This window comes from Meriones unguiculatus, chromosome 7 (assembly GCF_030254825.1).
Source record: "Meriones unguiculatus strain TT.TT164.6M chromosome 7, Bangor_MerUng_6.1, whole genome shotgun sequence".
In the NCBI taxonomy this organism is placed as follows: Eukaryota; Metazoa; Chordata; class Mammalia; order Rodentia; family Muridae; genus Meriones; species Meriones unguiculatus.
This window is the reverse complement of record NC_083355.1, coordinates 104,297,225-104,312,591: the sequence shown is the minus strand read 5'-3', so window position 1 is coordinate 104,312,591 and position 15,367 is coordinate 104,297,225. Positions and strand designations below refer to the sequence as shown.

Below are 15,367 nucleotides of genomic sequence, written 5' to 3'. Positions count from 1 at the left end.
TTTCATTTAGTCCTGTGGCTTCAGTACCACTTAGATACTCATCACACTCATGTCTAAGCATCTGGATGGATCTCTCCCCCACCCCCACCTTCTGAGTTCTGATTCCTTGTGTTTGGTGTCTCCAGGATAGCTCCTATGGATGTGCTGTGGGGCTGCAAGCCCAAGTCTCCTGCATTTTCTGCCTTGTGGAACACTGTGCTCTTGTGACCTTTTCCCCTCTATCACTTATGACTTTCTATCAATCATAGGGACCTGTGATCCATACTTTATTTATTTTATTTATTTTACAAACAAAACACAGTGTCTCCTCACTCTTCTCTTCCCAGTATCCTGCTTCCCATCCACTCCTCCTTCATATCTTCAGAAAAGGGCCTGTTGCTCAGCTCTCCTCTTTGTCTTCTCTGTGACTGCCCAAGTTAAGGGCAGAATGTAACCCAGTAAACTCAGTCCCCTTTCCACCCCCACCCCCCATGCTTGTATGTGGTGTCTGCAGACAGAGAAGGAGATCCAGAGAAGGGGATCAAAGGAGGGCCTTAAGCATCTTCGCCTATCACTCTATGCCTTGTTAGTTTGAGAAAGGGCCTCCTGCTGAATCAGGAGCTTGCGGTTTTTGCCTAGGCTGGCCACTAGCAAGCTCCAGCATCTTCCTACCTCTGCTGCTTTCAGTGCTGCTGTTGCAGACATGCACAGCTTTTATACGGGCACTGGGACCTGAACTCTAGTGCTCAGGTTTGTTCAGCAAGTGCTCTTACTAGTGGAGCCATCTCTCCAGGGCCACTAATGTCTCCCCACCACACACTCTCTTGTCAGCCTCTCACTTCACAGGCTCTTTCATGTTGTTGTGAGACTCAGCTTGATCACCACACATTTGTCTTTTTCTCATTTATTTAATCACTATACAGCCTGACTCCAGTCCTCCCTCTCTCCTCCCAGTCCCAACCTCATACCTCTTCCCTCTCCCTTCTCTCCTTTTCTCAAGTTGCAGCAGAACCAAGTGCATCCTCTACCACTGAGGCCATTCAGCTGGGGTGAAGGGATCCAAAGGCAGGCAACAGAGTCAGACACAGCCCCTTCTTGCATTGTTAGATGAACCACGTGTTGAGCAAGCTGCACATCTGCTACATATGTGTAGGGGGGTCTAGGTCCTGCCCATGCATGCTCTTTGGTTGGTGGTTCAGTCTCTGTGAGTCCCATGGGCCCAGGCTAGTTTACTCTGTAGGTCTTCTTGTGGTGTCCTTGACCCCTCTGGCTTCCTCCATCCTTCCCCCAACTCTTCCACAGAACTTCCCAAGCTTGTCCTATTGTTTGGCTGTGGGTCTCTACACCTGTTTTCATCAGCTGCTCAATGAAGCCTCTCAGAAGACAGTTATGCTAGGCTCCTGTCTGAAAGCTCAGCAGAGTATCATTAATAGTGCCAGGGGTTGGCTCTCTCCCATGGGGTGAATTTCACGTTGGGCCAGTCATTGAGCTAGTTTCTCAATCTCTGCTCCATCTTTATCTCTACACTTCTTGAAGGCAAGAAAGATTTTGTCGCCCCGCATTTGATTCTGTGGCTCTTCTTGTTGTGTTGGTCTTGATGGCTTCCCATGCTCGCTGATAATACTTAAACCTCTATGCTTCCTGCTATGTTTCCAGCTTTGCCTTAAAATCCTGTATCCTGACCTACAGACCTGGTTAAGTTTTAAGGATCCCAGGCTGGTGCATAGTCCAGTGTGTCTGTCTGTATGCCTCCCATGGCTGGTGTTCCTTCCTTTCTGCTTCCTTTCTGTCCCGTTGCTCTATGGCAGGCTCCTGATCCTCTTTTTATATCGGTGGACACCCTCTCTCTGAAGCCTCTTCTGGTCTCTGTACCCTCACACCTGTGCCCAGCACAGCCATTGCACGCTTGTGTTTATTTGCATAGATCCCACAGTCCTCTCCGCTCAGAGTGATGCAGAAAGCTCATGTTCATTGAGCACTTGCTTAGAGCTAACCATGCAGCAACGTGTCCTGCTGTACTGTGTGAACCCTTCTGAGTAGCACCCCACTCCCATGCCTTTCCATGTTGGGGGAGGGGGCATGCTTGGCGCTGAGGCAGGAGGAGAGAATGGCGGAAACTAAGCCCTCCTTTCCCCAGGATGCTTTCTGCCTTGCCTAATGCATCTTGTGAACTATGGAGCTCTATTGGGTTGTCAACTCATGGCAGGGAGTAGCCTGGGAGGCCATTTTCTGAGTCCTGGAAGCCTTATTCTCTGGGCTCCTTCTTGCCCTGTTATTGCCATTGCTTTGTGCTCTGTCTTTGCTTTATAGATGCAGCAGATACTGGGATGATCAGGAGGGACCATGTGCTTACTAGTCCCCCAAATGGAGTTGCTGGTCCATTAAGCCTCAAATGAGCCCCTCTCCTTTATACGCTTCCAGCTGGGGGATGCAGTAATGGAGCACGACAGGAAAAGTCCCATAGCCTTGGGTGTCTTTAAACCCACGTTTGTTCTTAGTCAGAGGGGAGGCAGACCAGAGGGGCATTTTGTCTCTTTAGGACAGGAGATGACTCACTAAGGCTGATTTCTTTTCAACCTAAAAGTCATACTGTGTAGATGAATAAGAAGAACTTGCTAGCACTCCAATAGGAGAACAAGAGAGCCCAGAACTGAGCATTTGGAACACAATGCAGGTCTTCTTCTTAATTCTTCCTGGAGCTCATGCACCCCACGGTGCTCAGATCATGTTGTCTTCTGAGAATTTTAGCACTGGAGTCTGGGTGTCTGCCTCTGAAAACATACAACAGCACCTGGTCTGTTTCTGCAAGCTGATTTACCAGCATCAACTCTTTGGAGCAGGTATATGAACTCCATATATATATATGTATGTATGTATATATGTATGTATGTATTTAAGACCTGACCTTTTCTGAAAAAATGAAGTTATAAATTTATTACAAATTAAAAATGAAGTTCTTAAAAAATCTTGACTTGACCAGATATGAAACAATTTAAAACCATTAAAAGTGTATTGAGAAAAACCAGACCTTTTTTTCTTAAAAAAACCAAACCAAACCAAACCAAAACAGGTTTTTCATTACCAAAAAGAGACATCTTTAGGTAAAAATAATAAAAACCCCATGCTGCACAGATAATGCAGAGAGTCAGGTCGACGGGCAAAAAGCAAGCACTTAGGCCTTTAGCTCCAATCTGTGTTCATTTCTTATTGCTAGAATTTCTTCTTGTTGGATGGCCAAACTGGATGATGGTAGAGATGGTAAGCCGGCATTTCCCCATGCCCGCCCTGCTCGGCCTCGGGAGTGGAAGAATTCTCAGCTGCGGATCCGCGGCTGCTCTTGTCTCTTTGCCATCTTGTGGTTTAGGGTTCTCTGGGCTCCTCCAGGGGTGTGATAGTGACCAGGCCGGCAGCGGCGGTGGGGCGCTCAGGGCTCTCTGGGGTCCGCTGGATATTTTAAGTATGGTATGGGTGAATGGATAAGTCGAGGAGCAGAAGAAACTCTACTTAGGAGCACCCAAAAATTCCACCTTGATGCAGAGAGATCTGGGATCATCCTGGGGTTTGGCTGATCAAGGAGGAATTCTCAGGGGTGGTGACACATGGGAGTCGCCAGAATTTGTCTAAAACGAAGTAAGGAGAAGGTGGGAACGGGGAACAAAGTCCTGTTTCCCCAGGACAGCGGCATCAGTGAAGGCCGCTTAGCGCTGGCAGGCTGGGGTTTGGTTGGAGCAAAGGTTGTTTTTTCAGGGGTGTGGGAGTGGGTGGGGCAGGGGGAGAGGCGAGTGCCACGTCCTGGGTCCTGGATGGCCTTCTTGGAGTAAGCCACAGGGAGTGCGCTCTTTCCCCTGGGTGTGAGCTGCCTGCAGCCGATCTGCTGCTTCCCCGGAGAGCTGTGGGTAGCTGTGGTGTGCGGGATGGAACTAAGGGAAAGGAGACTAGAAGCTGAGGCAGTGATTCAGGTGAGAGAAAACGGGCAGGTGTGAGGCAGGGGGACAGCCGGCTCTTAGCCACTTCCTTCTGTTGGCTCGCGAGGGTCTTCGACTTTGGTCTGTTCTATCTTGAGTTTATTTTTTCAATGTTTTTATTATCATATATTAGTTATGCACACTATGTACATAATAGTGTGTTTTATATGACATTTTCATACATATGTATTTTGACCGTATTCCCCTCTTTTTTGACTCGTTCCTTACCCCTGATGATTCCTTTCCTCTTGTCAATTAGCCCCTTCTACATTCTTTCTTTTCTTTTTTTTCTTCTGTGACTCAATAAATTTCACCATGGCATGGGCAGAAGGAGTGATTTACAGAAGCACAGACAACTTACCAGCGGCAGCAGCACTGAAAGCACATCTCCCTCTGCCCCAGCCATCATAAGGGCTTGGCTTATAGATTCTCAGGAGGGGCGAGAAGGTTGGAGTTTAAAATCGTTTAAAATTCTGTTACGTTGAATTACATAAGGCTGTTTTCATACAAATTTTTAATATGCTTTAGGTACTTTTGTTGTACCCCACTCCCCTTCCTTCCCCCGCCCATTAATCCCTTTGTTCCCGGAGACAGTCTCACTTCTACTTGCCTGTCATCTGTATGCACATAATTTGATATATGTCTCTGTAGAATCTAAGGCTTACCAATGAGAGAAAACATGTAATGTTTGTCTTTCTGAGGCTGCCATAATTAGCTTAATATAATTACCTCCCATCGCATGTATGTTCCCGCAGTGACATAATTTCATTCTTTAGGGCCGGAGACAACTCCGTGTGTGTGTGTATAGCCCGTGTTTTCTTTACTGATTCCTCTGTTGATGGACACCTAGGTTGCTTCCATAGCCTGGGGACTGTGAATGGAGCTGTAACAAGCTGCTTGAAGGATGGGGTAGAGAAAGTGATGTTTAACTGAGAGGAGCAGCTGCCTTTTCACCGACACTTCGGGGGCTTGCTCATTAGTGTATGTAGCCTGGGCTGTATTCTGTTTCTCAAAGGGACTAGCTTGATTGTTTGTACAGTTAGGAACCTTCATGTAGCATATGTGGCGCACGGAAACAGGACAAAGCAGGTTTGGCTGCTGGGGTAGCTGGAATCCAAGGAAGGCACACTCTCTTTTAAGGGCTAAGGGACAGCTACAGGCAGGTGTGGTTGGAGCCTGGAGGTGGATTTCTTGGCCTTTCGCCTCTCCTGGCCTCATTCTCAGGCAGACTCACATTGCCCGGAGGTAGGTGTGTTTCAGGTTTTCATGAGATCTTTAATCCTTTGGATGCTGTTTGTTTCCAGTAGTGTGATGGAGGGGAGGCTCTCAGCAGTCAGGCCTCTAAGACAGCCAAGCCTGCCCTGGATTACTAAAAAGGTTACTTAGTCTCTTCTCTCTGGCCTTTGTTTCATTACCTGTGAAAGGGAAATGGCTAAGAGCCACTGCCCTCCATAAAAGGCCTTGTGAGGGGAAGATAGATCCATGCATGCCTAGGTGTGCGTCAGTTCTAACTCTGGAAGCAGGGATGCCTCTTACTCATTTGCACACCTCCAGTACCAAGCGTGCTGCAAGGCAAGCTTGAATGTTTGTTGACTGGATTTATGAAGAAACAGTACTGTGCAGTCTACAGGGCTCCGGAGAGCCACGTAACATAAAATTACTAAGAAGTTACTCAACCACCGTGAATCCCACTTCCACATGTACTCCTGTTTTCATCCCCACACGGGTAATGATGAGATGCTCTGAGCGCTGAAGAGAAACCATTTAAAAAATAAACATGAGTGAAAGGGAAATTGTCTCCCAACGTATTATTTCTTTTAAAAAACATTCTTCGAGAATTTCATACCTTTCATACAAAATATATTTCAATATATTTTGACCATACCCACCCTTCATCCAACATTTCCTTTTTTATCAGGTCTCTACAGCTCTTTTACTGCTAAGTACCCCTCTGTGGGAGCTGTGCGGTATGGTGGGCCATTACTTTATGGGATCTACCCATTATTGACATACTAAGTAGGAAAACCTCCATTGCTGCTAAGAATAAAGAAGGCGATTGTCCTTCCACCTTCCTGATGGTGAGTGCTCTCTGTCACAAACAACTCCACATTTGGCTAAGGCCGAGGATCTGGCTTGCTTCCATGTATGTGGACCTATCTGCATTGCCCATGTGGCACGCTGGGGTTGGCTACCCAGAGGCTACTTAAGCTGTGGGCTGGCTTTCCCCGGGGTCAGATGATTGTTCAAGGTTCCTGAATAAACTGCATTGAAAAAAAAAAAAAAAAAAAAAAAGAAGGCAATTGCCCCACAGACCAGAAAGCACTGAAACAAATTCCTTTCTGAGTTTTGAACAGGAAGACTCTCTACCTGAAATCACCTTGTTTCTTAATTGTTCCTCATCTATGCTCCACTGCAAAGGCTGTTTCCAAATTAGATTGTTCTGCTTTTAGTCTTGGCCCTGCAATCCGAGCCACTTGACCTTGGCTCAGTCACCTAACCTGCCTGGGTCTTGTTTTCTTTATCTTTGCGGTGGAGCTGGTGGCTGCGAGCACGCATTTGTAGGCCTCCAAACGGAGGGCGTGTAATTGGCCGAGAGCCCAGGGAGTTTCTGTGAAACCCATTGGCTGACATGTACGGCAGGTGTGCTTCTCAGGAGCTACTCTCAGCAGGACCTGAACCTGCAAGGGTGCCACGGTGGAATCGTTCATGGGAGACGGAGGACTTCGCAGATGGCTGACTTTGGCTCGAGAACTCCTTGACAGATTTTCCAAACCTTTCTTGGACTGCAGGCGGTCCAGAGTGCTCCCATCCATCCATTCCTCTTCCCCTTTCGTCTTCACTCGAGGGCGGACCGGCATAGTGTCTGGTGGCTGCTCTAGCCTCCCTGAACCCTCTCATTTCTTCTCATATATGCATTTCCCTTTATCAAAGTAGGAGCTCATTCACCTCCCTTTTGGCACCTGCTTATGGGAGAGTCTGGACGCATATAGTGTGATAAATGACACACTGAGGATCAGTGCGGCGGTGTTTAATAGAATGGCGGGCATTGATTGAGGCTCCCACACCATTGCCATTGGTGCCACTGCTGCTGCCACCGCCGCCCTAACCACCACCACCAGCACCAACAGGACCAACCTATCCAGTTTCACTTCTTTGCAAAAGAAGACAGTCCATTATGACTCACCCAGGTCACCAGGCAATCTCCTGCTAGAGTGAGAACAGTTCTATTTTTTTCGAGTAAACAGAGTAAGGAAAACACCCTCTGAAAATTTCTTCAACCTCAAGGGGAAGCAGACTCCAAATCCGTTTCTAGCCGCTGAAATGTGCAGTCGAATTTGCTAAAGCAGCCAACTCCATTTTTAGTCAAACGCACAAAAGGTTTTGTAACGTTCTGAAGTCCCAGCCAGGACTCCTGACATCTGCAAATATACTCCAATCGGAGAACGGGGGCAGCTCATTTGCTGTTCCTGAGAGCTCTATGAGGTTAAAAAGGAGTGGAGTCATTATTCACATTTCACAGATGAGCAGACAGAGCAGCTAATCAACAGTTTCAAGGTCACCCAGTCCATGATTATTTGGGGATAAAACTGTTTTTTTTTTTTTTTTTTTTTTTTTTTTTTTTTTGTTCTGGTGCTTTGCAAACTGAGGCATTGTCAGATTTTATTCAAACTCTGTTCCTGAGGACAGTCCTTAGCAGACTGGTACAGAGAACTGGCCTAAAGCCTAAAAGAGCTTTCCCAGGCCCAGTTCCACCTAGCATTGGTGTGCTGGGATTTCTGGAACCATCTGTTCTGTACTGACTGGGGAAAGATCTACCCGCAATAGTTTTAAATGTGTTTGTAAGTATATAAGTGAGCAAAAGTAGCAGAATCAATATTGAGTGGCAAATAGAGAGAAATAGCAAGTAGGTAGCAAAGCATCATCAAACCAGGTGCTCAGTGCACACAACTCCAGCAGAGATGAATGGAATAGCCCGATTCAGAAAGAAAACAAAAGGTAACATCATCAATTAATTAATTAGTTAATTAATTAATTAGTTAATTAATTAATTTTTATTTTTTATGAAGGGAGGGAGACTGCAAACATTCAGCAGAAATAAACTAGGGAAGCCCCTGGGAGGCACCGGGCTGGGGTGTCACAGCAATTCTGTGTAGAGCAGAGCAGACAGTTTGGTGAGGCTTCTGAGTGAAAAGAACAATAGCAGCAGATGGAGATCCCCAAGATACCTGAAATCAGCAGAAACAACCAGGAAGAAGCTACGGCAGTTAGCAGGTGTCCTGATGGACAGAGTTCTGGGTAGAGGAGCCTCTGCTCACTGTGGATGAGCTCTGGCTTCCTGTTCCCACCGTAGGCATGGGTGCCCTACAGGGTGATTAACAGGAGCCTCAGAGTTCATCTTCTTGCTGTCTTCACCAACACAGTATTGTTAATGCCGTTAGGTGTTTGCTGTTTTCCTCTTTGGTACAGAGTTAAGAGGCCATTCTTCCCAGGACAGGGAGCTTTGGTGGATACAGGGGGGCCCTCCTAGCTCCCAGAGTTGTCATTATAGTTCTCATCTCCTTCTCCTCTCCCCCTTCTCCTCTTCTCCTTCTTATTTCTTCTTTTTATTAGTGTTTAAGAATTTCATAGCTAATGAATTTTGACCGCATTCATTCTCCTCCCCCAATTCCTCCACGATCTACCCCTCTTCCCTACCCACCCAACTCTTACATCTCCCTTTTATTTTTTATTTTTTAAAGTCTATCATGTTCTCTTTGTGCTGCCTGTTCACTCTTGGGTGTGTACCTCTTCTTCCACAATTATATCTGAGTCTTGGGAAGAGGACAAGGGATATAGTTGCCCCATTTAAGGTTGAATATTCTGTATTGTCTCATTCTCTGCATCTTGATAAGTTGTGGATCCCTGTGACAAGCTGTGGATACCTATGTAATGGCATCTACTGCAAAAAGGAGCTTTTCCGATGAAGGTTGAGAGGTACTAACTAGTACTAAGGTACTAATCTACGGTAGAGCAATTAGTCTTTGGGAGCCAGTTTAATACAATACGAAGTTTATTCAGCAGAATAATAGTGGAGATTCGCTGTTAGGACCCGTGACCTGTCTAGCCACATGCTCTTGATACACATGACAATTTACCTGTATGCTGCACATTATATTTATCCTTTAAAGTGTTTATGGAATGTTACAAGTCTTTTTGAACTTTATTTTGTAATATATAAAGTAGATTGATTTAATACATTTGGGGCCATATGCAAACCAAAACTCGTAAACTGTAATTTTAAAAATCCTGTTATTTTCTTATTTGATTAGCTTGTCTATCCCACATCCAGCTGCAGGATCACTTATTTAACCTGAAGTTTAACATTTTAACATATTTAATTTACACATCTGTTTTCATCATAACGTACTTTCCTTCTCAAGGAGCTGGGACCCAGTTGTTTGGAGTATGGCACAATGACTGATCTTGGCAGCTTCAGAGCTTTGGAAGGACATCCGTGAAAGGACTAGATGGGTCCCTCCCTAGGGGGACACCAAGAAGACAGAGAATGTATGGCTGTTAGGGTCAGGGCAATTCAGATGATCCAGTTGCCTTTTGGGGGAAGTTGTCATGGTAGCCTCTCTTTTTTTATGTTTTATTTTATTAATTACACTTTATTCACTTTGTATCCCCCCATAAGCCCCTCCGTCTTCCCCTCCTGATCCCACCCTTCCTCCCCCTTCTTCACACATGCCCCTTCCCAAGTCCACTGATAGGGGAGGTTCTCCTCTCCTTCCTTCTGATCTTAGTCTATCAGATCACATCAGGAGTGGCTGCACTGTCATCTTCTGTGGTCTGGTAAGGCTGCTCCCCCCTCAGGGGGAGGTGATCAAAGAGCAGGCCAATCAGATTATGTCAGAGGCAGTCCCTCTTCCCATTACTATGGAACCCACTTGGACACTAAACTGCCATGGGCTACATCTGTGCAGGGGTTCTAGGTTTGACATTTTAGGGCCTGGAATCTGGATGATATCTATGACAAACAAAAAAGAACCAAAAACGGAAGGCAAATTAAAAGATCCAAGGTATGGCCTCATGTCTTAGTATTCAGCTGAGCTCTGGAAGCAGGGATCATGGTCGACTTTCTAAGGAGGCAGGAGGCGACTTAGGTCCCTTCTGGGTTAAGTTTATTGTCGAGGTAATTAATGTTACTGTTTATTGTGGTGGTAATTCTGAGGTTGTGACTGTGTGTAGTTTGAAATGATCTTTAATGACAATGACAACAACAATAGGAAACAAACACTTGCCCTCCCTTTGGTTCTATATCAAGAACTGAAGATGGACTTTCTGCTGAGTCATGGCACACACCTCTAGTACCAGCATTTAGGTGTCAGAGATAGGAGAATTTCAAGGTTAAGTCTAGTGAGACTCTGTATAATAGGAAAGAAGAAAAAAAGAGTGGTGATCTTCTCTGACTCCAAAAGCAAGCAGGCTAGAGAAGAGACAGCTTGTGGAGACAGGCTGATGAGTGTGCATGGAAGAGTCCACAAAGGTTCCACAGAAGAGGCAGCTTTGGGCTAAGAAGTGTGTTGATGTGAGTTTGTAGATTCCAGGCTACTTCGGGGAGGTAAGAACGGGGCCTGCATTTCCGTCCCGGTGCTTGGTCATTGTTTTTAGTCTGACAGCACTTGCCTGCCTTGTGTGTGTGATTGCACTGTGCCAGCTCTCCCTCCTTCCTTCCATCCATATCACTGTATCCAGTCATCATTGGCTGGCTGCCTACTGGGTGTCAGACACCATGGACACAGAGGTCGGGCGGGGTGTGTGTGATATGGTTCCTGCCTCTGTAGACCTTTTGGTCTAATGAGAGATCTGGGCCAGGGAGACTAATGTAGCAGAAGTATATTTATTTCTTGGGGCTGCTAATGAATGTTCACAAACCTAGTGGCTCCACACAGCAACTTACAATTAACTGGTTTCTTTGGGAAGCTCCTGGAGAGAGCCATAAGGCCTGACCCACAGCTGTAGGATTCCAGCCTCTGCTTTTGCCTTTATTATCTACCTGTAATACTGTCATGCAGTCTTGTGATGATAGCCACAATATAGGACAATCTCCTCATTCCAGGATCTTAAATCACATCTTGCTATGGAAGGTAATGTTTGCACAGGTACTGGAGCAAAGATGTGGGTATCTTTGGGTATATATTGTTTTCCTGCCAACCTTTGGGTAGATGGGAAGAGATATTTCCAGAGATAGGATTTAAACTGAGATTAATGGGCCAAAGCTGGGTTGAGGCGGAAATAGGGAATTGACTTAGGAGGCTGCTAGGCTAGTTTAGACAAGATGTGACGGTGGCGTGGATGAGGCTGATAGCCATGGGTGCATAGGCAGATGGATGGGAAGTGCAGGCAGTCTTGAAGAAAAGCTATCCTAGACAAAAAAGACTCTCCTCAGTGTCTACAAGGAGTCACTGAGAATCTCAGTTCATTGTCTTTGGGGAGGGGCATCGAAGAACATAATACCTAATCGGATTGGATGATTTTAACTTTTAGAGACTATACAGAATTTTGTATTCACGTTAACTCCAAGAGAAGCTTAATATTTAATAACTGTTGAACAGTAAGAGGTGGATGGTTAGCCTGGTCTCAAAGAAAAAGCTGATTTTGAGGGCCTAGGAGAACATATATTTATAGACATGCGTTTTTCTAAGCAGCTGTCCCTCTAGTGCGGTGTGGTCAGCATCAGGCCCATTTTCAAGGAAGAGTGACATCATAGATTCACCCAGACACCCAGTACAGAGCAGCTCAGCCCCACTGGGGCAGTATCATTCGCCACGCCACAGGTATGTGCTAATACCTTATTTACACAACAGTCAGGGTGCTGCCCAAGCAGAGGTCATGATGAGAATCAGGATAATGAAAGCAAGAACAGATCTAAGTGCCGTGACCGCTCATAGCTGCACAAGACAGATCTCTGTAGTGCATGACACTACCTCCAACTTCCTGCTCTGGCAGAAAAACTGCAGGCCTAATGTATTTATTCCTAAGGTAATGAAATTGCCTTTATAGAAAGCTGGGGACCTTAACGAATTCTGTGTTCTGAGCACCAGGGGAAATTTCATTTCCAGTGGCTTCCTATTGGATGACAATCAGAGAAAAAAAAATTCCTTTGCTAATAGCTAAGGGGTGGTTACACCAAAGTCATTGCATTTTCTATTAGACAGTGCACTTGGGATCTATTTTATTCTTATTATTTTTTTCAAGCAAGAGGGCTAATTAACATACACCATCACTCCTGCTTCCTTCCCAGTTATAGCTACCTATCTTCTGATGTTCCAAACCTTTCTACTGTGTCTGACCTTTGACTTTTCTTCATTAGCAAGGGATCAGCTTTTTTTTTTTTCTTCATTTTGTGAGAAGACAGGCTTTTAATTCTGCACTCCCTCATCTCTTGGTGTTTGTGTGTATGTGTAGGTCAGAGGTCATTGTCAGGTTTTTACTACTATTTTCCACCTTATTTTTGTGGAGATAGAGTCTCTCATTGAACCTGAAACTCAGCAATCGACTGGACTGGTTGACCACCGAACCCCAGGTGTCTGCTTGTCTCTGTCCCCTAGCCATAGATGTGGGCTGCTGTCCTTGGCTTTTTATGTGGGTGCTGAGGACCCAAACTCAGGTCCTCATGCTTTCTTGAACCGTCTCCCCAGTTTCCAAGATGGGCTTATAAAGTCATTGGATGTCCATCCTTCCTCTGCTTCTGTACTTGTACAGAATAACTGTATTTTTCTTCAGGCTGAATGGCATGCTTGTTTTTCAAAAATGATGATTCGTACATGTTTGAACACTGGAGCTGAGGGAGGAGATGAAGTATTAATAAAGAGAGATAGCTTTATAGTTTCGATCCTTGTAGGAAAATATGTGTTTTAAACTCAACCAATACTCTTTCTTTTAGAATTAGGACTCCCGATGCTCACTTTAAAGAACTCATTAAAGCAACAACAAGAAAATCCAGGTACTTGACAAGTGATCAAAGTCCCCAGCTGTAGGCTTGGTGAACCAGCTTTTCGTCCTCACATTTGGAAAGGTGGCTGAAGGAAGACATCTGTTCTTTGTTTCTGACGAGTCTAGTGTTTGTTTTTATAAATGGATTTTTCTTCTCTTCTCTCCTCTCTTCCACCCGCTTCCTCAGTGGCCGTGCCTGCAGCAGCCCCACCTGTGTGCCAGCCCAAGAGCGCCACTAACGGGCACCACCCTGTTCCCCGCCTCTCCATTTCCTCCCGAGCCACGGTGGTAGCCAGGATGGAAGGCGCCTCCCAGGGAGGCCTGCAAACAGTTATGAAGTGGAAAACAGTGGTTGCCATCTTTGTGGTTGTGGTGGTCTACCTCGTCACAGGAGGCCTTGTCTTCCGGGCGTTGGAACAGCCCTTTGAAAGCAGTCAGAAGAACACCATTGCCTTGGAGAAGGCAGAATTCTTGAGAGACCATATCTGTGTGAGCCCTCAGGAGCTGGAGACACTGATCCAGGTGAGCTGAGGGTGTGTCTATCATACGGCAGACATTGGGAGGGAGGATTCGGGGGTGGGGGGGATCGTCTTTGTGAGTCAGTGAGTTTTGTCTTTGGTGGTCAGGAACTCTTCTCTGGGGAGGTCACATGTGTGATACTTCACAGAAGCCAGCAAGTCAAGGGTGTGCCAATGTAGGAGAAGAGGGCCTTTGACTTAGAGATAGGCTGTGTTATGTGTCATGTGTTTCCAGATCTGGTGGCCAGAGGTGGCTGCAGGCAAAGGATTTTAGATTTTTTTCCCATTCAAGCCCACCAAAAGGTGCTGATTAACTCCGGTCTGAGTTCTCTGGAGACAGCACAGTGCTCCATAAGTTAAAGAAAGGAAGAAGTATAAATAAGCATAGATGTATTAGCCAATTTGGGGTCAAGGAATATGAGAAAGAGAGAAACAGATATGTGGACAAAGAAGGAATTTGTGGATCATTGGGAGAGTTGTTAAGTGGGCTTATGGGGGAGAAGTAATAAAGATCAGAGTAACACTAGCCATCAGACTGGCTGTTTTAAAGCACCACCTCCCAGGCAGTATGTGAAGGCCTTTAAAATCTTTGAATACCCACAAGGCTATGAGTGGTAAAGGACTTGGGATGCAACCAGAGGAAGTCAGCTACCATCAACAGAGGTGAGAGTGGGCTTGCCACGGTGGACTGGGATAGCAGAAGGCTAAGAGTTATCTGCGGTGGTGTGAGAGGAAGGAATGGGCTTGGGAAGTCTGAAAGCTTTAGGAAGAGAGGGAAATGGTTGAGAGCACTCTGTAGGACTCCTACCTTGGAGGTGAAACAGATGAGATGCCTCAGAGATTGAAATTGGGGCTCCTTCTCAGGCAGCCTCTTGAGCTAGGAAGAATAAAAGGAAGACAGCAAACTCATGGAGGCAAGGATGAGCCCCTCTGCCCACTCCCCATCCCCCTGTGTTTCTGGGTTTTCTAAAGTTTGGAAGGAGAGGGATGGCAAAGATGGCTTGCATAATTGCCTCTGGCTCTGGGGACCTGTGCTTAGAATTCTAGTGGGACCACATCTCAGGAATATGTAGCTTTCCAACTCTGGGCTGGCCTATTCATTTATTTCGAATGACATGGTTGCGACAAGGGAATTCAGATGCTTTATGTGATTTGCCACCCTCAGAGTAACCGGTCTTTTGGATTTGTTTTGGCAGTATGACTTCCTTCTTAAATAAGTTGGAAATCCACCTCCAGTCTCTGTGAATAAATATGATCTCATAATGGTTCCCTTCAGTTTTTATTAAAAAATAAAACTTTAAAGTCCAAGGGCAGCATTTTATAATAATTCAATTCTGACTTTTGTGGAAAAAAAATGCTACCAAATCTGTGTTAGGAGTGCGTTGTACAAATTAATGTAGAATCTGAGACCCTCTATGCCAGAGAGAAGGGGTGAAGCATTTCAAAGTGAAAGTATAATTCCATTTATACATGCTGCGGTGCGTGATGGGAACCCTATATCTAACTGCAGTGAATGTCATAGCCTGAAAGGTGAACTGTCTGGGGTCCAAAATTTAGACTCTAAATCACATGTGAAGTTCCTTTCTTAGACATGGGACCAAAGGGAACATGCCTTACTGTGTTTGCATCCATGTGTACATGGCCTATATGTTGCTTTGGGTCTGATTATTTCCTCATAGCCAAATACTTTGGGAAATATCAACGTACATCTGGGACATTGGTGATGTCACAAGATATCTGAGCTTATCTATATCTTGCTGACTAATCGAGTGTTGTTTTATTGCCCACGCTTTGACCCTCTACTTTATGAAAGGACTCAGAGGAGGGCAAAAAGAAAAGAAAGATGCTGTGGAAGAGCGTGGAGGTCCTCATTCTGACGATGCCATTAACATGAGTCTTTACCCAACTTTACTCAGTTTTATTTGT

At 45.5% G+C, this 15,367-nt stretch overlaps 1 protein-coding gene across 3 annotated transcripts in view; it reads left to right on the top strand.

The window, feature by feature from the left end:
• Kcnk10 (potassium two pore domain channel subfamily K member 10) overlaps nt 1-15,367 on the top strand; it is a 138,290-nt gene that overhangs the window by 41,806 nt on the left and 81,117 nt on the right. For all 3 annotated transcript variants that reach the window (XM_021641716.2, XM_060388000.1, XM_060387999.1), the window contains exon 2: nt 13,111-13,445. In XM_021641716.2, coding sequence (XP_021497391.1) covers nt 13,111-13,445 — 335 coding nt within the window. The remainder of the gene's footprint in view (nt 1-13,110; nt 13,446-15,367) is intronic.